This window comes from Lissotriton vulgaris, chromosome 12 (genome assembly GCF_964263255.1).
Source record: "Lissotriton vulgaris chromosome 12, aLisVul1.2, whole genome shotgun sequence".
NCBI classification, from domain to species: Eukaryota; Metazoa; Chordata; class Amphibia; order Caudata; family Salamandridae; genus Lissotriton; species Lissotriton vulgaris.
In genome coordinates, this window is record NC_141700.1 from 286,933,320 (window position 1) to 286,956,878 (window position 23,559).

At 50.1% G+C, this 23,559-nt stretch overlaps 1 protein-coding gene across 1 annotated transcript in view; it reads right to left on the reverse strand.

Annotated features, from left to right (window-relative positions):
- Nucleotides 1-23,559, reverse strand: part of CFAP45 (cilia and flagella associated protein 45) — a 377,198-nt gene that overhangs the window by 137,269 nt on the left and 216,370 nt on the right. The window contains exon 8 of the mRNA XM_086945062.1: nucleotides 3,939-4,085. Coding sequence (XP_086801188.1) covers nucleotides 3,939-4,085 — 147 coding nt within the window. The remainder of the gene's footprint in view (nucleotides 1-3,938; nucleotides 4,086-23,559) is intronic.

Consider the following 23,559-nt stretch of genomic DNA (forward strand, 5'->3'; position numbering starts at 1 on the left):
CTTACCGCCCCATCCATCCTCCCCCCATTCTGCAAACTGACGTCTAGGATTAAGGACATCCTTTCAGGGCTCTAGTCCGACACCTGGGGGTAATTCTAGGGTAAGGAATCTATAACTAACGTGTTTCTTTCAGATAAAACATTTGGCTTCCTTCTGAAACAGTTGTTTTTGCAAGAGCAGTCTGGGGTTGATAAGGATGACAATTTGGACTATAAGTGTTGTTTTGCTGATACCCAAGGCACTGAATGTGCCTGCCTTGGCAAGCGGGATAATAAAAGTATACAACTAAATTTAGTCTATCAAGTATGAATTACACCATTTGTTTATGTCATTGTGATATTGCTGCCAGCCTGGATCACAATGAGCAATGATGTACAAAAAAAGGCTGAAAGCTCTCAATTGCAAGGGGCCAACAATTAATATCCCTTTTTGATCCAGCCCCAAGTCACTGGTTAAAAGGTCTTTTATATGGCTGTGCTCCAGGACATAGCCATAGTAGTCTCGTAGTAAGAATCGTTTTGTGGGGAGGGCTGGCGTTATCAACGTAGCCATTGGATCAAGTATGTGTGCAGGGAGGAGGAGCTACGCCGCGAACCAAGATGGCCGCATAAGCTCCCGGCTCCGCCGACCTCCGCCGGCGGCTCGTCTATCCTGTTGTTTATCCTCTACTCACGCCCTGTGCCTGGATGTATGAAGGTTACCTGATGCCAACGGTGCTGTACCGGACTTCCTAACTTACTCAGCGACGGAGCTATGTCGTGTCCCATTTTCGGCCTACTCCCGGGCTGCCGCCGGGACCTCGATTTCTGAACGGTCCAAGCGGGAACTGATCAACATCGGCTGCGGGACCGAGACTGTGGCCGGTCTTCCAGATTTGAACAATTCTTCCGCTTTCGACTTGTGACCTCGTTGATGGGAGGTACCGGAGAAGAGACATTGTGACGTGCTGCGATCCTTCTGCACCGTGGCTGGGGGCTGTGTGCCCGACCCTCGTTTCCCGGTCCGGGGGCTGACGGGCTGCACCCACGGCCGGTGACTGTGTTGAGTGTGCCAGTTCGGGGCACCCCTGTTGTTGAGATCGCTAAATGTGTGCCCGGAGCCCGGCGATGTGGGCTGGAGATTGTGTTCCCCTCCGTCCTTTGGGTCCTGGGATGGAGGGGATGGATAGCGCACATTCATTGAGTTCCATAATGGCAGCGATTGGGGCGCTCCGCTCGCAATTCACCGTCGCATGTGTCTCCCAGGCGGCAAAGCTGGACGATGTCTGCTCGCGACCGGCCACTGACGCTGCAACACCTGAACAGCAGTTTGTGGTCCAGTCGAGCGATTTGACCCGCCATCTTAAGGTGCCCGAGCGGCAGCCCGACTTCGCTCCTTTGAGAGTCGGCCTCACTTCTCCTTCATCTGCTACAGTGCCTGGTCTTCCCTTCAAGTTTCCTATCCGATGGTGTATCGCTGCTGGAGGTCCTGGTCGTCAACACCGAGTCTTGGGGTCCTGCCGGATGGGATTTTCATTTTTCTTCGTTCCGGCCCGTCTGTGTAACGGAAACCGCCATTTTGTGTCCGGGCTTTGCTCCATCTTCAATGCCTCGGACTGCCATGGGCGCTTTGTCTGCCTCTGGTCGGATGTGGCCTGGTCGGAATGGGCTCCGGAACGGATTCGCACTGGTCAGGGCTGACTTTGACTTTGAGTTGTTTTTGCTCCTTGCCACTGCTTCGGACTACCTGAGACGCTCCCTTTGATTGCATTTGTTATGACTTTGGCGATGGGTCTACCCGTGTAGCTTGCAGGGTTGACTTCTACTTTCCTAGGATTGCTCAGTTCTCTTTTGCCGGGACTGCATCAAGTATTTCACCGGGCCAGGGGTGGGGTGGGGGGATTCTTATTGGTGACGGTCCTCCCCCGGATAATGCCGAATGTTTGCCTTGATTGATGATGAATGTGCCTTGGGAGGGGTCACTGCCGGCGGGGGGGTACCGGGTGTCCGGGGGTGTGTCTGTTTTTCTCCTCCTCCACTTCTTGTACTTTTTCCCTTCTGTGGGCCATTTCCGGGGCGACAGGCACGCTGTTAGTGGGTTAGGCCGTAGCCATTACAGGGGTGCAGGGTGGCGGGTGCGGGGGGGTTTGTTATTTTAGTTTGTTTTGTTCTATGGTCCCTATCACTCTTTTCCGGCTTTGGGAGGGTTCTCTCCTCTTTCGTAGGGTTGGCTGTCTCTTGGTCTTACACCTTTTTTCTTTTTCCGGCATCTCAATAAGCCTCTGTTTCTCCGTTCTTGGGGGGTGGGCTCTCTGGGGTGATATTTAGCAATGTTGTCTATTGTAAGATGGCCTATTCTCCCGTATTACCACCGCGGCTGCCTAGAATATATAGTTGCTGTAGTTATAGCCTATCTCCGACTGTCATGGGGGTAAGTCCCCCTCGTCTCTTTGGTGTATCTCTTTTGTAAGGTGTGATGTCCTTGTTGTTGCAGCCCCTACTCTTCTTCTAAAACTTAAAAATGAAAACCTCATATCCTGTGTTGCGAGACTCACAACCACGTCTGGTGTACCTTGACATGTCTTGCTTGCTGATTGGCCTCAGTTTCTCCTGTTACTGTTGACTGTCTTTGCGGCCGGCCATGATGGTTGTGGGCCTGCGCATGTATCTCCTTATTTTTTTGAATAAAGGTTTTCAAAAAAAAAAAAAGTATGTGTGCAGAGCTGCATGAGGGGCCAATAACAGGCAAAATGCAAAGAGTGCCAGCGGACTCATGAATTGCTTATCAAATACTGACTGTGTCATTAGGAATATATCTAATGGCTTGTAGATGACGGATCTCCTGAAATGAATAATGTGTTCTTTAATGACCTTGAGGAAGCTCAATATTTAAGTTGGATGCAATTCTGACGTTTTCGTAATTCCCTAGGCCCCAATACAAAGTCTGATTAGCAAGCAAACTATCCAAAGGTGGGAATACCTACATGTTTAGATTTTCTAGAAGAGCAATGACCACTGTCATGCTGAAGGTAACAGACTACAGGAAGAACTCCAAATCAGCATTCGGTAAAGCACACTCCTTATTTTCTCTTTGCATTAGAGGGGTAGAGAGTTGATGTTGCCAGAATTCTATGATTGATAGGTGCGAACGCAGGACGAGCTTGCAGACAAGACACAAATAATGGACAATGGCGATAAAAAATCCCTCAGACAAAACCTAAAAGTACATCAACTATCTTTTCTCCTTAAAAACAGTGGGAAACGAATCTAAATCACTAAGAACATGGAGGAGAAAAACGAGCATGTGCGGCTGCTTTCAAAACAAAACTGCACTGGTGACAGCGTCAGCCACATGGTATGAGCGGATGTACGACGTTACGACGCATGGTTTTACCACGCGTACGGTTACACTGCGTTTTTTACAACGCAAGTCGTTACCACGACTTGCGTTGTAGGGGTGCAGACTTAGGAATTTTTTACTTTACTATTCCAACACCAGCCTACGTACAGTAGGGAAGGTGTTGGATAGTAAATTTAATTATTCCTTGTCCTGTAGCGCCCTCCAGCTCAAGTCGTGGTTACGACCTGCGTTGTAAAAGATACGTTGAAAGGGTACTGCGGAGTAAAATCCGCGTCGTAAAGGATGTTCCCCGGTATGAGCTGATGTACCTCAGCCAGAGCCTTGTAGCAACAGCATCGAGGCATCAGCCTGCTAGCCTCACTGCTTCTAGCAGATAAGAGTAAAAGTACTAATTGGAAGGACCAGCTATACTTATTGCCTGCGCTACAATTTTTTTTTTAATTCCCTCCTGTTTCCTTGTCAAGTTCATTTAGAACTCATTATCTCTCTTTCATCCCTCCTCACCCATTCAATGACACCTCTCGTAATACATTTATCAGCTTCAGTTTCCGGTCTCATTTGATCCCTCCTGGACACAGCAGATTTTGCAGTCAACCTACCATCTTTTGTTTGTTGTACTCCAGCACCCTCAGGTCAGCCAGCTTCTCCTGCTCCAATTTTTCTTCCTTCCTCTTTAAGTTCTCAGCATTGATGCGCTTAATTTCAACTTGAATTTCCAATTGCTCCAAGCGTTTTTGCTCCATATCCTGAGAAGAGAAGGAAACACATCAGAGCAAACCAAAGCACGATTCACCTCAAAACATGGGTTTTGCAGAAAATAGTGCCGACCCACAAGACTCTTCAATTTTGTGAACCATAATGTGTGGTCATGACGAGATTCCAGCTGGATTGTCTCGCTTCCAGAAAGGGACTGGTCTATCAGGGTCGACCACCCCATACCGCAAACAGAAGACCACGGGTGGAGAACACAACATAATTTAATTGCGGGTTTCTAACGCGCTAGAATCGACTCCCGAAGGAGTATCTCTGCGCAATAGACCGCTGGGGAACCCGTCCTGGCTTTCCCTGTGAGATGGTCCCTACTGGGTATCTCCAAGGTGAAACCAGGCATCCCCGGCGTATGTGGGACGCCATTGTGGAGATGAGGCAAGCTAATGCCCAGAGTTGCTGAGTGTGATCCCTGGTTATAGTAGGCAACGAGGTGAGAATTATCGAGTCCGCTGACCCTGGTTCACGACCCTGCCGCGTCGGGAATTGAACCCTGGTCCCGGGCCGTCCTCTGCTCCTGGGTCTGCCGCCTCTAACCAGTGAGCCACACCACTCCATAAGAAATGGCAGCAAGAGAAACATGACTCAAGATGCACTGGCATCCTGCTCTTCTCAGCATTCACTGCAGAACTCCATGCATAACGAAAGCTGCCATACAAGTTTGCACTGTTCAAGAACAATATGAAGAATGAATAGAGTAATCGCCCAGATTTGACACATGCCTGCACACTCATTATCATGATAATAATTCTGTCATCCGTGGTTTCCTCTCCCAGGGGGAAACGGACAACCACTAGATGTTATCACGAAACAGCAGCAGTGCTAAGAGTCTGTGTAAATGGGGTTGAAGTCAATATTGGAGGGAAAAACACTGAAAAAAAATACGGTCAAAAATATTGTCTACTGAAAAAATGAACTAAAAAAAGTTGAGGAAAAGAAATGGAAAAATGTCATGCCTTGTTAGCAAAGTTAAGTGCCCTGGGAGAGGAGTCAAAAGAGATCCTCCTGCTCAATTTAAGAAACCCACTTACACTGAGGTGTGGAAGGTAGGTGACAAGTGAGGGAATCCTAGAATTCAGGGAAGGGTAGCGGTTAAGTGGTAATAAAGGGTTGACAGGTTTCAGAAAAGGGTAGCATTAAGGGGCAGTAAGGAGTTTTTAGGTTTCAGAGAAAATGAAGCATTCAAGGGGGAGTAACAGCTTTTTAGTGGTCAGAGAAGGGTACCATTAAGGGGTGGTAAGGGATGTTGACGTTCAGTGAAAGGTGCATAAAGGGATGGTAACGTTTTTTGGGGTACAGAGAAGGGTGGCGTCAAGGGATAGTAATGGGTTTTTAGATTTCAGGGCAGGGAAGAGTTAAGGGGTAGTAATGACTCGTTACTGGTCAGAGAAGGGAAGCATGAAGGGGTAGTAAAGGGTCTTGGGGTTTAAGAAAAGGTGCATAGAGAGGTGATAAAGGTTTTTGGGGTTCAGGGAAAGGTGGCATTGAGGCACAATAACAGGTTTTTAGGTTTCAGGGAAGGGAAGCATTAAGCGTTAGAAAGGACTTTTTAGTAGTCAGAGAAGTTTAGCATTAAAGGGTGGTAAGGGGTTTTGAGGTTCAGGAAGAAGTGCATTAAGGGGTGGTAAAGGTTTTTTGGGGTTACGGAAGGGTGGCATTAAGGGGTTGTTCAGGGATTAAGGCTTCAGGAATTGGAAGCATTAATGAGATCTATGGCGTTATTAGAGTACAGTTAGACAAATAATACATGTAGCAACAAGCATTTGCAATGCAATAGGTCTCGCATTTGCAAGAGTTTGACCTATTTGTATTGTAAATGACAATGCCTTTTATTTATGTGTTTTGAAAACCTGCAGGCGGTGTGGTAAACACGCACTTTCTACTTATAGTCCTTGCTTACAGGAAGCAAAGCTGGCAATAACTGTGCCTCTTTTACTGTCAGGCTTGCTTCTTGTAAGCAAGGACTAGAAGTACAAGGTACGTGTTTACGGACCACTTGCAGGTTTTCAAAAGACATACATAAAAGGCTTTGTCATTTACAATGCCAATAGCTTGACCTTGCCAGGTAAGTCGCTCCTCCCCCCCGCTGCAGCTCAACCAGCCCTTGTGCCTCGCACCCTTGCTCCTGCTGCCCATTCCTGGGCGCTGTTTTTTCCCTCGCCCCCCATGCCCACAGCCCGCTTTCCCACCTCTGCTGCCCCTGAGGCCCCGCCCCCCGTGCCCATTCGCTAAACCCCTGCCTCCCGCCTCCCAGCTACTTCTCCCTCCCACCTCCCCTTTAAGTGGAGAAAGCTGCGCGTCCGCGCAGCGGGTGCCGCTGGCGCGCAGAAGGCGCTTAAGGCAAGCCCGTCTACGCCTGTCAGTGCCTGGACTGCGCCCAGTGCCAGAACCCCTGGACTCCGCGAACGCCACAACACCAGACTCCACTACGACGCCAGCAGCCTCCACAAACTCAACGCCGGCTGAAACCACACCTGCTTCCAGGCCTCCCCGAAACGTACCCACGGACCCTTCTCCTGCCGCACCTGCAGCTTCACCTGCGACAGAACCACCAAACCTCCAAGGACTGTACCCAATCACCTCCGCTGCATACTCCTCAACGCCCGCTCCGCACGCAAACACGCCGTCGAGCTTTGGGATCTGCTTGACAACTCCGCCTCAGACGTCGCCTTCCTGACCGAGACCTGGTGGAACGACTCTTCGGCGCCCAACATCGCCATAGCCATCCCGGACGGCTACAAGATCGCCCGCAGGGATCGCGCCAACGGAACCGGAGGAGGAATAGTCATCGTCCACAAGTCCACCATCAAGGTCGCCACCCACGCAGCGGACACCCTCAATGCTGCCGAAAACCTGCACTTCCGGATCCACACCGACCCCAACACCACCCTCAGAGGAACACTCATCTACAGACCCCCCGGGCCCCGGGCTCAGTTCAGTTACTCCATCGCCGACCTCGCCAGCACCCACGCACCCACCTCCACGGACTACATCCTCCTCGGGGACATGAACTTCCACCTCGAGAACAACATCAACGCCAACTCCGCCACCCTGATCGACAACCTCGCCAACCTCGGCCTCAGACAACTCGTCACTTCACCCACCCACGCCGCCGGCCACACGCTGGACCCCGTCTTCTCCACAGGCACCCACGTCGCCTACTTCCATTCACCTTCAAGAAACCAACCACGCACCACCGCACCCAACAGCTGGCTTGCCGCTGCTGGGGCAAAGTCACCGAAGACCAGCTGATCACAATCCTTGCCCAGAACCCACCCACTGACCCCACCAACCCAGATGCTGCAGCCCGCATCCTCAGACAGTGGATCGACGACTGCGCCAACTCCCTCGCCCGCTCAAGAAACCCTCCAACACCACGCCAGCAAGAGAGCCACCTGGTTTACTGATGAACTCCAGACCTCCAAATGCACATGCCGGAAACTGGAGAAAATATGGCTCCACGAACGCACACCGAACAACCACGCAGCCCACAAGGACGCCACCCGAAGACATCCCCACCTCATCAGATTAGCCAAGAGATCCTCCTTCAAAGACCACTTGGATAACAGCGCACACGACAGCAAAGAGCTCTTCAGCTTCGTAAAGGAACTCTCCAACCCCAGCACCAATGCCAACAACATCCTGCCCTCTCAAGAACTGTGTGACTCACTAGCCATCTTCTTCCACCACAAGATCGCTGACATCCACAACAGCTTTAACACCACGACCACCTGACTACGCCAGACTCCACCTCTCCTGTGAACAGCGCCATCCAACTGACCTCCTGGTCCAACGTCAACAACGACGAGACACGCAAGGTCATGAACTCCATCCACTCAGGATCTCCGTCAGACCCGTGCCCACACTACGTATTCAACAAAGCAGATGCAGCCATCGCACCCCAACTACGGAAGGTCATCAACATCTCCTTCGAAACAGCGACATTCCCGGAAAGCGGGAAACACGCCAAAATCAACGCCCTCCTCAAGAAGCCCAAGGCGGACCCCAAGGACCTCAAGAACTTCCTGCCCATCTCCCTGCTCCCGTTCCCGGCAAAGGTCATCGAGAAAATCGTCAACAGACAGTTGGCCCGCCACCTGGAAGACAACAACATCTTGGACCCGTCCCAGTTCGGATTCAGACGAAACCACAGCACTTGAGACAGCCCTCATCGCCGCCACAGACGACATCAGGCGCCAACTAGACAACGGCAAAACATCAGCCCTCATCCTCCTGGACCTGTTGGCCGCCTTCGACACTGTCTGTCATCGCACTCTAAAGACACGCCTCTTAGAAGCTGGAATCCAAGAGAAGGCCCTTGACTGGACCACATCCTTCCTCTCCGGCAGAACCCAGAGCGTCCGCCTTTACACTGCAAAAACAACAGTTGATGGACAGAATGCAGAACAATGTCATACATTCACCCCAGTACAGAGATCTGGGCCTAAATCCATCGTTTTTTTGCACTCCACACCACCCCAGTTCAGATATGGCCATATGCAAATCAGCCTTGACCCTGTGCCTCATGGGAACAGTCCAACCCAAATTGCCAAGCCAGGTCTTCCCTGGACCAGAATCAAGCATCCTAGGACCGGTTTCTGGCTATCAGCTGTCTGCAGTCAGAATAGCTTGACTCCAGTGGTGTGGAGAGCACGGGACTCACGTCTGAGCATACCCGTCCCACTTGGGGTGACAAATGCAAAAACAACGGTTGATGGACCGAATGCAGAACAATGTCATATATTCACCTCAGTACAGAGATTTGGCCCAGCTAATGACCCCTAGGCACGAAAATTCATGCCCACCCAAGAATTTAATTCTGCCATCCAGCAGATGAGCCCAGTGGAGAGAATGTGCAGCCTGAAAGAACAAACATTTGCAATGCAATAGGTCTCGCATGTATGCGAGTTAAAGCTATTGGCATTGTAAATAACAATGCCTTTTATTTAGGTTTAAAAAACAAAAACAACAAAAAAGCATTGTTATTTGCAATGTCAATAGCTCAAACTTGCGTAAATGCGAGACCTATTGCATTGTAAATTCTTGTCTGCCTTGTAAGTAAAATTTCCAATGGGACTTTAGGCTCCTTGACAATGTCTATTTATACACATAAACAGCGTTTGCATCAAACACAATTACATTTTCTCTAAGCCACTGGTACAACTGAGTTTATGCATCCATCTTTATGCATCCATCAGTGCAAGTAGCGAGAATCTTTACAGAATGCATTCATGATTTTGATACATTATTAGAAACGGTAAGTTACTGGGTATTTTGTAGTGCAGCCTTCGCCATGTACTTTCTCTAAAGCATACAGTAACATGGAATGGCTGCTAGTTGTGATAAAGTATACCAAATGAGCACAAAATTCTCGGTATAATGTGCAGTGGCCCAGACGCACATCCCACAATAATGTGCATAGCAGGCAGTCTTCCTCAAGAGACTTCAGTCCATATTCCAAGCACAGCTACTCTATGCATGTTTTGATGAGACCACACAACACTTAAAGGCAGAGCTGTGCTCAACGCTCAGTACTTTGCAAACATGCATCTAACAGGGCACTGAACAGCAGGTGCCACTTCTGGCCATCTTATGTAAATCAAGGGGCACGACTACTGAACAAGACGAAAAAAGCGAGCGTGCCGGCCCCTCACGACCAGAGAGGCAAGCCTGTCACGCACGGTGATGACGCGACAGGCGAGCCTCAACCATCATTGGTCCCGGGTCCTGGGCGTGACCCGGAAGTGATGGGAATCACTTCCGGGTCACGCGATGGGCTAATGCCAGGCCGGTTAGAACCAGCCTGGCGGGGTGAGTAGTTTAAAAGGCTGGGGAGCGCAGGAGTCTGTGTCTTGGATCCTCGCTTCCCAGCCTGCCACACCAGCCTCGCTAAGAGGCTGTAATTGTTTTCTCTTTTTCTTACCAGGTCTCTCTCGTTGGAAGGTCTTTACCGACTCAGAGCTGCCCCACGGGATCATCGGCGTCGGAGGTCTCGAGGCGGAGCGACCGTTGCCGTTTACCTCCCCTGTTGTTTATCTCCTTGTTCTGCAGGTGGAATCGGAGCCGGACCGCATGGTGCTTGGTGGATCTTCGCGGCTTTGAACCCGCAGGAGGACGCGATTACCCCAAGCGGACGGAGCAGAGCTGCAAGTTTTTGTGAGACCGGAGCGGTGTGTAAACATGGAAGCAAGGTAGGGGCTGGAGAAAGGACAGCGGTTCCTGAAAACACCTGTCCTCGCATATCTGGATAAGTGCCGGGCGGACGGCATTAGATCAGCTGTTGTTTGTATAGGGGGCTGAAGCGCAAGCTGAGAACTTGAATCGCGCGGTGTAACAGCTTATTAAAAACACACGGTGTAAGGCGGGCAGGCAGCGCGTTCGTACTTTAATCTAACAACCGCTGAGTCATACTGCTTATAAGCAGCGCTTTCGTAGTTTGGGCATCATATGTGCTGATCATTGGTGAATCAGCTGTTGGTGAGCGTGCGGTGTAGCAACTTATTTAAAACACACGATGTAAGGCAGGCAGCGCACTCGCATTTTAATCTAACACCCGCTGTGTCATACTGCTTATAAGCAGCGTTTTTCTAGGTTGGGGCATCAAATGTGCTGATCATTGGTGTGGGCTCAATATCCTTGGGATGTTGTGGGACTCGTAGCAGGAATCTTATTTTTGTTACTTCTGCTACGATATGGCAAGTCCAGTCACAGGCAAAACTCAGGTTACAATGGAAGAAACGCTCCTTGCGATGCGGTACCGAGATAGGATTACCAAAGTCCTCGGCTTGGCTAAGAGATTTGAATACTACCTGGTTTCTTTCATTCAGACCAATCTGGCAAGATTGCATCCTACCTCTTCTACGATGCCTGCTCTGCGGAGAAGAATGCGTGTTAGACGTCTGTCTCACACTCCCATCAGCAGTACCGAAGGATGTCGATACTTTTCTTGGTTCGGTAACGGCTCATGCAACGTGTTGTCCTCAGCGGCTACCAATTCTGATGACGGCATTCGTTGAGACCTCACAGCTACAAGCTGGCAGTGAGGTACGAGATAAAAGCGGCACACAGGTACAACCTTCTGTGACCATTGCTGATCTAGACAACGATGACAGCAATGCATCTCACATATGCACTATTTCTACTTTTTCGGACATGGTCCAACTTTCACCTACTGTTGTAGACAAATTCTTTGCCAGCCTATCTGAGTTAATGTTCTCTCCTAACAACGAGAATAACTTTGGAAAAACAGGAGCACACAGCGTTCCCTGAACTTTGAATTCGGCCTTCAGTTTTGATAATCAGAACTTCTAAAAACTTTGGAACCATTTTTTTTTCTCTGAAACTAAGGGCCCGATGTAGGTATCAAATACCGGTCGGAAACGGCCGATTTCGGCCGTTTCCGACCGGTATTTGGCCTACTGAGATGTAGGGGACTTTTTTTTGTCCGATTCGGTAAAATTACCGAATCGCAAAAATACCGAATCGGTAATTTTACCGATTTTTACATTTGGGATGTAGGTGGGACTACTTTCTGTCCCACAGGCCCTTCAGATTCGGTATTTTAACACCCAATCCAATTGGGTGTTAAAATACCGAATCCAGGTGTGCATGCACATGTGTGCATGTACACCTATGCCATGTGACAGACAGACATGCCCTTAGGGCATGTCTGTGTGCCACATGGCTCACATGCCTGTTTTGGGGGTGCTAGAGGGTGTCAAAGTGACACCCCCTGCACCCTTGCACAAATCGGTAATTAGCGAATCGGTAATTACCGATTTGGTAATGCCCATTGATTCCTATGGGCTTCAAGGCCCATAGGAAGCAATGGGGGATACCGAATTGGTATTTACAGAATCGGTAAATACCGAATCTTACAGATACGGTATTTACCGAATCTGAAATACCTACATCTCCCCCCCTCTAATTTACCACTTCATAAATACCGATTCGGTATGATTCGGTATTTATGAAGTGGTAAATGTAGATTTACCTACATCGGGCCCTATATGATCTTTTCCCAGTTCCCTAAATATTTACCTTTTTTTGGCACATGATACTCTGCTTAAAGGGGGCGTGGCTTCAGTGCCAATGGGGATGGCGGCGTGAGCTCGGAGCTCCGCGCCTGACCCCGCAATTATCCTGTTTCCACTCCGAATCGAACCCAGAAAAGTGGCCTAATTAAGCCCAGACTATCGGAGAACGGAATCGGCTACCCGGAAGCAGCCGGGGACCCATCTGAGACCGGCAAGAGCAGCAAGTTGGACATCGGTGTTCCCTCACCGAGTCTGAGCAAAATGGCGGCCGCCCCTGGCCAGATGAGGGAGAAGACCCGCGAGTGACCGGCGAGGGCTACGGTGACGGTGGCAGCCTCTGGCGAACATTTCCAGCTGACCGAGAGGCACCTGCTCGGGGACGCCGAGGGAGTAGCGAGAGGGACACCATCTGCCGAGTCCAGGGGAGCGGCGTGGAATCGGGAGCTCCGGCTTCAAGATGGCGGGGCCCTGACCATAAGCGCGACTGCTGTGGAGGAGGCGGCACTACTGGGAGTGCAAGAGGAGATCCGCCGCGGACGAGCGGTAGGTTGGGCCGCCTACAACTGGAAATGGCTGCCCGACGACGTGAGGCTGGACGCGGCTGACTTGGACGGGAGGTGCTGGCGGCGAGCACCGCTGAGCGAAGCCCTCGGATGGAGATCGGGAGGCGCCTAGCCGCCCGTTCAGAGTTGTGGAGCGGAGAAGTGGCGGAAGCACTGTTGGCGGCGGAGGGCACTGACTGCGGGAACCCGGTGAGTGGGGCGCGGCTGACCTGGGCCCTCTGTATCTGTAGTAGTGGCGGGAGCAGGGGGCCGGGGGGCCGCGTTCTGCGAACCGGGGGAGGCGGGCCGGGGTTCCTGACGGCCTAGCGGGAGCCTTGGTAGACGGAGACGCCAGTGCGACGGCGGCTGAAGCTAAGGGCGACCTGAAGCGGTCCAGTGGCCACCATACTGCACGGGGACAGGGAGCGAAACCACGTGCGCAGGGCACATCACGGCGCCCCCCATTGCAAGGGTGAGGTAGAGGCAGTGCCTATGGGCAGGAACTCACAGACAGCGGGCCTCACCGGACTCCCTGCGCCATACAAGGGGGCTACTTATGGCGGTCCGCTGAATAGGGTTCAGTCGCCTCGGGGCTGGGCTGGGCCATTGGCCAGACTGCGGTCATCCTGATGCGGACAGCAGAACGCTAAACACGCAGGAGGGGACGGAGGAAGCGACTGCGGGGCCGTGAGACACTGGAGGGAAGCATTACATATTGGCAAGGAACGGCTGTGCTAGTTGATGCTGCTTGATGCGGACATTGACGTATAGTGGAAGAGGAATGCGGATCGCAAGCTGGACAATAGCGAAGGTTGCCCACAGTTAGGACATTGGTGATGGGAGGATTACTTGTTGCAGAGGCCTCATTCTGATAGGATGTACTACGGGTGGCACTGTGGAACTGTGGCGCAAGTGTAGGGTACGGCGGAGAGTATTGCAGATAACTGTTTCAACGAACACAGCCCATTCTGGCCGAGGCCCGGTGCAGGCTCAAACAACCATGGGCAAGCCCAAGGGGAAGCAGGAGGGGACCATGGACCCTGAGACGCGGAGCAGACGCCGCAAGGACCTGTGGACTTGCAGCTACAGCTGGACCGCATACTGGAGGCCATTTCCGCGACACGAGAGACATTACGACAAGATATTGCCCAGGTGGCGACGGGTCTTGGGCTGTTGCGAGCGGACCACACTAAACTCGCCGACAGGGTGAAAACCACTGAGGGCACGCTGCAGGATCTGGCCCCGGCTCATGCAGATTTGGAAGGCAAGATGGCGAACGCTATGGAGCGAATACAGGCCCTGGAAAAGAGGGCTGAGGAAGCAGAGGGCAGGAATAGGCGTAACAACATACGCGTGGTGGGCCTACCTGAAAAAATAGAAGGGAGTGACATGATAGGCTACCTGGAACCATGGCTACAAACAGTGGTGGGCCCTGGGGGCCCCCAGCCTTCTTTACGCTTGAGCGGGCTCACCGTGTCCCTGCGTGACCCCCGAGACCGGTGGTGGCGCGGCTACTGCATTACAAAGATAGAGACCTCTTGCTACAAAAGGCACGTCGAGACGGACCATTTGAAGTGGATAACAGTAAAGTGACTATATTCCCGGACTACACCTATGAGACTCAGCGGCTTAGGGCGTCCTTCCTATCTGTTAAGCGGAAACTCAGGGCTGAAGGAATACAGTATTCATTGCTCTTTCCAGCCAAGCTGCGGGTCATATTGGATGGAACTACACACTTCTTTGGATCGCCTGACGAGGCATGGGCGTGGCTGGAAACTTATAAAGCGGGGACAGACCGCACGGAGCGCCATGCCTTGGAGCAACAGAAGACCGCTCAAGTCCGAAAGTCACAGCGAATACGACGCCGACGACAGGGCTCGCAGGAACCTTAGACTTCCCAGACAGGCGAGGAGAAACAAGCAGCATTGCAAGCGGTGAAGGCGCTTTCTGGGACGCAACGCAGTGTGTCGCTGCGGGGAACTGAATCGGAGGGGCACAAAACGTGTTCGGAAACTGAATTGTCAGAGACGGATAGTGTCAAGGGACCGAAAGTCACGCCAAGCACTGCAGACGGGGTCTTGGATGCCTGAACTGGAGCAGTCCAATTAAGCTGGTGGAGGTTGGGGTTACCGGCTATGTTGGGTTGATGGACTCCTGATAACTGATTATGAGGTTTGGATGCTTTGGACTTCCGCAATGGGGTCAGGGCGGCGGGGGCGGGGGGCTGGCGTAGCTGCCTGTTGGGCCGGAGTCACGCCCCACTAGCCCTTAAGGCTCATCTGCAGTGGCTACTGCGGAAAGTTATTGAGAGTTTGATTTGTTTGCCTGTGTTTGGATGGGGACTGATATTTTGATGTTAGGTCCTGTTCTGGGGGGTAGGGAGGGGGGGAGGGTTGAGGATGTTGATTTGCAGAGGGGAAAGTTTGGTGTGGGTATGTACATGACACTGATTGAAGGGAGTTGGTCCATCAGCGATGGGGCCATTACCTGAATTGCTTTGCATTTCCTGGAATGTGCGCGGAATGCACACAATGACAAGGGGGCACAAAGTTCATGCGTACTTAGTTAGGAGGGAAGTCCAGATAGCCTTCCTCCAAGAGACTCATCTCACCAAAGCGGAAGGGCAGGTGCTACAGCGTAGGTGGAGGGGCCAGGTCTTCTATACATCGTACTCGGCATTTGCGCGAGGTGCATTAATATGGGTCCGGGCTGGGGTCCCTTTTCAGGTTACACAGCAGCTGGTGGATCCGGGAGGTAGATATGTAGCGGTGGAGGGACGACTGAACGGGAGGGACATCGCGCTATGTAGTATTTATGCACCAAACACTGACCAGGCACACTTCTTTGAGCACCTGTCAGGAGCTCTAGCGCACTGTTTCACTAACCCAATATTGGTAGGAGGTGATTTTAATTCTATGACAGATGTCGACCTGGATAGATCTCACACTCCGCTGATGGACTCACCAGTGCGCCGGTTGACACGGACTAGGGTGGACTGGCAAGACAGGTGGGAATTGGTGGACGTTTGGCGTAGTCAGCACCCCCGCGACCGAGATTTTTCCTTTTTTTCGGCTCTTCATGAGCTCCACGTTCGCATAGACGCGATTCTGTGCTCATGGTCAATGGCCCCTTTGGTGGAACGCTCAGAGTACCTTACTAGGACATTATCAGACCATAATCCATTGTTGATCTCTCTTAAGTGGGAGTCGGGAAGATCGTCCATTCCAACATGGCGGTTACGTCTGGAGGCCCTGGAGGACCAAGACTACCAGGCTGCGATACGGGAAGGCGTGGAACAATACTTTGCGAAGAATGCGGGAATGGCGTCGAACAGAGCAGTAGAGTGGGACGCCTTTAAGGTTGTGACCCGAGGGATGTGTATTAGCAAATATTCAGGGATGAGGAAGGTGTTGTTGGCGGACATAGTCAAAGCTGAAGGGAAGTTGAGAATCCTGGAACAACAGAGGCCAGAACAGCTGGCGCTGCAACCACAACTACTTGAAGCAAAGGAACAAGTGGCGGTGGAGGTGGAAAGATTACGTAGCTTTGACTACAAAAAATATATGGAGAAGACACATGCAGAGGGAGACAAGGCGGGGGCGCTGCTGGCATGGCTGGCGGACCCAAGGCAAGGGGGGCCCTATATTAGCGATAGTGACGGACCCTGATACCGTGGTGTACACCCAGCACAAGATTATGACATGCTTCCGGGATTATTACGGGATATTATATGAAAGTGGCTTGCGAGCGGAAAGCGACGGGCTAGTTGAGTACCTGGAGGAATGTCAGATTCCACGAGTGGAAGAAGAACAGGCTGAACTACTGGGAGGAGACATTACGCTGGCGGAGGTACGAAGTGCAATCAAACATATGGCTCGGAACAAAACTCCAGGAGCGGACGGGCTCCCGGTGGAGTTCTATGCACAATACATTGATCTTCTTGCCCCGGGACTCTAGAAGTCTATAAGGAGGCTAAAGAACAAGGTCATCTGCCATCCTCTATGCGGGAAGCACTGATTATCCCCCTTTTAAAGCCGGGCAGGGACGGCATGGATGTCACGTCTTAAAGGCCGTTATCTATGTTGACGATGGACTATAAGATACTGAGTAAGATCTAAGCGAATAGGCTCACCCATACATGACCGCTCTCGTGCACCCAGATCAGGCCGGATTTATCCCAACCAGAAACACTTCCATGAATATACGCCGGCTTATGGGGATATTGGGCGCGGACCACCAGGGACTGGACGCACCAGCGGTGCTCTCCGTTGACATAGAAAAGGCTTTTGGTAGCCTGGAATGGCACAATCTCTATGCAGTGCTGGACAGATTTGGTCTGGGCCCGCAATTTTGAGCTTGGGTCAGGGTTCTCTACTCTTCGGCGGTGGCTAGAGTAAGGCTGGGGCGACTGATATCTGATCAATATCCGGTTGAGAGGGGGACGAGGCAGGGGTGCTCGCTGTCCCCGCTGCTGTTTGCTTTGGCGATAGAGCCCCTGGCTATACGGGCAAGGTCGGGACAGTGCTATGATGGGCTCTGGCTGAATTCCATATTGCACCGCATTTCATTATACGCTGATGATCTCTTACTATATCTGGAGAACACGGGAGCGGCATTGCGGGAAGCAATTGCATTATTGACCCGGTTTGGAGACCTATCAGGGCTCAGAGTGAACTGGAGGAAGACGAGCCTTCTGCCAGTCCGTCCGAATGTGGAGATTCCAGCCCTCCCCCAGGAAATACAGTGGGAACTAAGCTGCATCACATATCTAGGAGTTCGGGTATACCATGACGCCGCAAATGTCTTGGAGGGGAATGTAGGACGGTGCATACGAGCTTTAAAGGGTAGCATGGCGTTCTGGTCCACGCTCCCGCTGTCCGTCATGGGAAGGATAGCCTTACTTAAAATGGTGGCGTTACCGCAGCTCCTTTATTATTTCCGGACACTTCTGGTGTGGGTTCGGCCGGCAATGTTCAGGGGACTGAGGTCAATGCTCATAGGCTTTCTATGGGGTGCAGGCAGGAGACGTGTTGCCCTGGATAAATTGTCACGGCCTAAGCTGGAAGGGGGGCTGGCGGTCCCGGACTTTGAAATTTACTATCTGGCGGCGCAGCTGCAGGTCCTTACACAGGCGGTTGCTGCGGAGTTCCGGTGCCCGGACCAGGTGCGAGGTACAGGGATACAAAGACATCTTCTCTCGTATATCATACTACAGCAGGCGCTCCACCCTAGGGATCTATCCCTGGAAGAGGCTACGTTGAGGGCATGCTGGAACCGTAACCAACGTAAAGCAGGAGTATCACATCCGTATGCTCCGGAGATCCCGCTGGGGGTGCTGACTGCGCTTCCTCACGGGAGTGACTTGTCTGCTCTAGAGGAATGGGAGCGGCTGGGCCTCCAGATGGTGGGAGATTTGTACGAGGAGGGTGAATTGCTGTCATTTGAGGCTTTACGAGACAGATATGGCCTGCCACTGGGCGACTTCCTGGTCCATGCCGCAGTGGTGACGGCGGTCAGGAAGCATTGGCGGGAGGGCATCACTGAACCGAAAACGACATTGGCATGCCAGTATGTGGTAATGGCGGCGGGGACTGTGAAGGCAGTCACCTGCCTCCATTCCAGGATATTGCGTGAGGGGATGCAGCCGTTGACAGCTTTAAAGTCCAAATGGGAGGAGGGGATAGGTAAACCCATACCGGACACGACATGGGGGAGTATTATCCAACGAACATGAAAGGGCACACAGAATGCGAGGCTGCAATTAATACAGTTCTTTATCCTGCACCGGGCCTACCTGACACCAGGGAAAATGCTGAAATATTTCCAGGTGCAAGATGCGGCATGCTCCAGGTGCTTAGTGGAGGGGGCGGACCTGGACATATGCTCTGGAACTACCCAAGATTGGAGGATTATTGGGTACAAGTGGGTGAATTGTTAAACGAAGTCACAAGTAGGGAGCTAACTTATGATATGGCCGCATGTCTGTTGCTCTGGTTCCCCCATATGCCTAAAACGAAAATAACGAGTAAGTTTATAGATTTGGGGCTCATATCAGCGAAGAGAGAGATTACCCTACACTGGAAGTCGAAGGAGGGTCCGTCATATCAGCGATGGAAGGCGGACCTTACTAAATGGGCGAAGAGTGAGAGCGCTGTTTGGCTGAGACAGGCACAACGTTCAGGTCAAGACAAGATTTTGGAGCATGCAAGGGCATGGGAGGTGTTAACACAGGCACTATCTGTTCAGCTGCACGAAGATGACGATTAGGAGCAGGGTAGCGCACTTACCATTTACAGCTATCCTTAGGATGCGTACTCATAGCTGTCGGCCACACAATACTTGATGTATCCTCATGATTATGCACACCCACACCACCTGGGGAGGAAGGGGGGTATCACAGTTGGGGTAGGTTGAGGTGTTGTTGAAGGGTAGTATATCGATTGAGTGTATTGAATACTGTAGTTTTGATGTATGCTGCCATTCCTTCAAAACCATGGGTTTACAGGGTTCATGGGGAGAAAAAGAAAAGACTGTGGCATATCGTTATTGCATATCATTGTACTGTGATAATCTGTATTTCCGTGGTCGTTAATAACCAGTTTAAAAAAAAAATGATACTCTGCTTAAAGTAGAACTATTCTTAGAGAACAAGATTTCTATTTTTGAAACTCTAGAGACGATAGTTTCACTTAGCCTCTAGCACATGTACACTCTTATATAAATATATGATGAAATGGTCTCGACCTTCTCTTCTGTATTTAGAGCCATTTTTTCATAAATGTAAATTTCGTGATTCATTCAGTCAACATTTCAATGAACAATATATGCATTATCTGAATGATACCACTGCTTACAAAAAACGTACAGTATAATACAAATTTTTCGTGTACATACCATTTCAAATGCATTTCATGTATTTTGGGGTGGGATGTAAAACACATGCATAGATATGTTTTAAATTGCTTAGTATTTAGTAATGATGGACATTATACGTGGAGTGGGTGTTGTGGACGAATCTAGGACTCTAGTTTAATATTCCTGATTTATGCCCTTATGTGGTTATATCAAATCATGTCCTTATATAGGCATAAGAATCATACCCATATTAAGACATAGCCAATGCAGTCCAAATATGGCAAGGCTACTCCCATGGACTCCTAGAAAGCACAACGTGTTCTTAGAGAAACCAAGCCTCCAGCAGCCCGGGACTTCCCCCTGCTTCTGTATTGATTTGTCCTAGAACTCCTGGAGTACTGAAAGAACTGCGAGTTCTTAGTGACGTCTTATGTCCAACCTTACGTCAAACTCGGCACCTTCCAGGTATAAATATACCCGCATCTGCCTTAGCAAAACACACAGTGGTTTGGAGCAGATCGACTATGTACTTGCCCAAAGCCCTGCTGTAGCACGTGCCGAAGGAAGCCGACCCTCCCGCTGACGCACTGAGAGAGACCCTGTCTTTTCTCTTGCTGAGAAATCCAGCTCCTGTGTTTCCCTGCTACCCTTGCGGGTTGCTGGGAGATCGAGTCCTGAGAGAGAGATACAAGACCTCCTACGTTCTAAACCAGGTACGGAGCTGATTAGACCCGTAGAGAATTCTTGGTTTAGATTCTTGGCAGAAACAACTTAACTTTAAACTACTTCTCCCGTACTTCTTCCCATGTACTAGGCTTAGGTTAGGTACACCAGGGTAGGCGTATCTTAGAAGAACCAGTTGAGTACGTTTAATCATTATTTTATCATTGTATGCATTTTATCCATTTTAAGTACTGTATGGCTTAGAAACCATACCATGCTTTTACAGTATTATTTCATAATACTCTTTTTACTGTACGCACTTTACTTTATGACAAGTATTGCAATTGTAGCAATTGACTTCTCTTGCATGAGAAAGAAGACTGCTCAATAAATAACCTCTTCTATTGAAAACGCCCGTCTCTCTGTTTCTCTGCGCTTATGGTGAAACTAAGCATGCACGATTGACTGAGTGATATAGCTATCTATTGTTTCCGCGACTCTGGAGATATATTCGTTATTCTTGGGGAACAAAGTTGTCATGTTATATGGTTGTCAGAAACTAATCCCTTCTTGTGTATTCGAGAAAGTTTCTAGTGACCTCTGAGCTAGCTGGCATTCATAATTAAGTCTAACATATTCAATAGAGACCTAGTCGACCTAAGTCCTACGTCTAAACTATTGTTTATGTTATTCCAATGTGCAGAGCCTATTGGGAATATAGGAACTACACTACAACTGGTCTTCGAGACATTCCTGTAGAGGCCTCATGTGGAGATAGGCATTCAGTGTGAGATAGATGCAGGAAGCCATTGATCCAGGAAGGGAGGATAATGTTCTCACTGTTACATGGGAAGCTTTCACGAGAGCCTGACATTTCTGAAGGATCGATAAGTCTCCTCCGAAGGAAATACCTTTGCCCACAGTGGGAATAGAAGCTCCCAGATAATGTAAGGTTTGCACTGGGATAGAGATGAACTTGCTCTGATTGATCTGAAGGCCCAGCGTCCGTAGTAGTTTGCAATTCCAGTTGTAATGAAGCTGAGCTTCCTGAGGCGTGGACAACTTGATTAGCCAATTGTCTAGGTATGGTTAAACAAATATCTTGCATCTCCAGATGGGCAGCCACCACTATAACGCCGTGTATCGGCACAGTTGTTGTCTCGACAATAAACCACAAGATCTGCCAGACGTCCTCGCATTTATTTTGTGATTTTCTGTCTGTGATTTAAGTTGTGTCTTACAACGCAAAAATGTTGCCTTGGCCACGACAGGTTGTTAGCATTGTATAACTAGTGGTTTATTGTCGAGACAACACTGTGCCGATACACAGCGTTATATCTGGTGTAACTGTAATATCAGCAGTTCTATTTAGTTCATGTCTAAAATGCACATTTAAAGATGGCGCCCAAACTTGGCGCTTGTGGTATAGTCCTTTGTTTGTTTTGAGAATGTTTGACAAACATAGATAATAGTACCGCATACTATCACTCTGTGAATACCGACGAAGGGAGTGTTCTCCCGAAACGCGTCTGTTTTAAAATAAAACCCCTCTGCTGAATACACTGCTGTGCTCGTGAGTGCTGTTTCCTGAACCCGGCTGGGCAATAATAGGAATACGGAGCTGACATATGACCGCGGACACCATCGCGGTTGAAGCACCCGCTTGTAGAGTGACTCGTCTTCATGGTGTAAACTGGAGCGTCTATATATATATATATATATATATATATATATATATATATATTTATCACTCCAGGCGCAATATTACAGTGAAATACCAACTCAAGCCAACCTGAAATGAGTAAAAGCAACCCCTGACACAGTGTTTCGCTCTAATTAGAGCTCTTCAGAGAGGTATAGCTTTGTCCAGACACAAGGGAGCACCCAGTATTAAGTCAAAACAAAACCCTTTCAGGCATAGAGTGACGCATAAATTATGCAAAAAAGAAGGAGAGAACTCTGGGTAGTTCTCAAGTTTAGGTGGAAAGCAGCCCCTATTAGAGCACTCTCAACACCAGCGACACTCTAGATCTGCTCACCTCAAATGTCTGTTTTCCTATCAAAGTTTTTAAGCAAAGGATTAGCACAGTGCTATCCACGCCGAGATAGAAAATGACAAAGTCTTTTGCAATTTATACAGCAAAGTCTTTAAGCATAGGACTAGTACAGTGCTGTCCTTGCCGAGCTGTAAAATTACAAAAGCCATTTATCACTCGATGGCTTCTTGCATCTTCCTCATTTTCAACGCCAGGCTGCGGATCAGGCTTTTGCAACAGGATCTGGAGGACAAGTGTGATCAAGCATCAGGTCACTGGGAAGACTGGATTGTGCTCTCTCAAGCAGCAAAGTCGTCCATTCTTTGGTGGATTCGACAGAAGAAACTCTTGGTGGGAGTCTCCTTCCATCAACCAGTTCCGGTGCAGTCCTTGATCAGGGATGCATCCCTACAAGGATGGGGAGCACACATGGATTGTCTACAGATGCAGGGCCGGTGGTCCGGCAAGGAGCGATCCTATCATTTAAACATGTTAGAGCTGCGAGCAGTCCACCTAGCTCTAAAAGCTTTTCAGCCCTCGATCAAATCCAACTCGATTCTGATTCAAACAGACAACATGACCACCATGTATTACCTCAACAAACAGGGTGGTACACGCTCTCGCCCACTCTACCTGGAAGCTCAAGCGATTTGGCACTGGCTTCTAGCCCGAGATCTCTGTATCACAGCAGTGCACCTTCCAGGGGAGCAAAACGTGTGATCAGACACACTCAGTCGACACTTCGAAGATCAGCCGGACTGGGTGCTATACGACGAGGTGGTGACGGACATTTTTCATCAGTGGGGTCGACCTTCAATGGATTTGTTTGCAGACGGCCAAAACCAAAAATGCAGCGCCTTCGCATCCAGGTTCTACCGTCCAGGGACGAGGGGGAAAGCGCTTTTGATGTTCTGGTCCGGAACATTTGCATACGCCTTTCCTCCCCTGCCTCTCATCCCGAAGGTGGCAATGACAATGATCTTGATAGCTCCAGACTGGCCTCGCCAGTGGTGGTATCCAGACCTATTACAGATGTCTGTACTCTCCCACAAGAGGCTGCCTTACAGATCAGACCTTCTGACCAAGATGGACGGGAAGATTCTCCACCCCAGCCTTCCCTCACTGAACTTGGCAGCATGGCTCCTGAGGTCCTGCAATATGGACAGTTGAATCTGCCACAGGACTGTATGCACATCCTGAAAGAGGCAAAGAGACCATCCACCAGGGCGTCGTACGCCTTTAAGTGAAAGAGATTTTACTTGTGGTGTGCATGTAATCATTTTAATTCTACAACGGGCAGGAAGAGGTAATTCTTCCTTA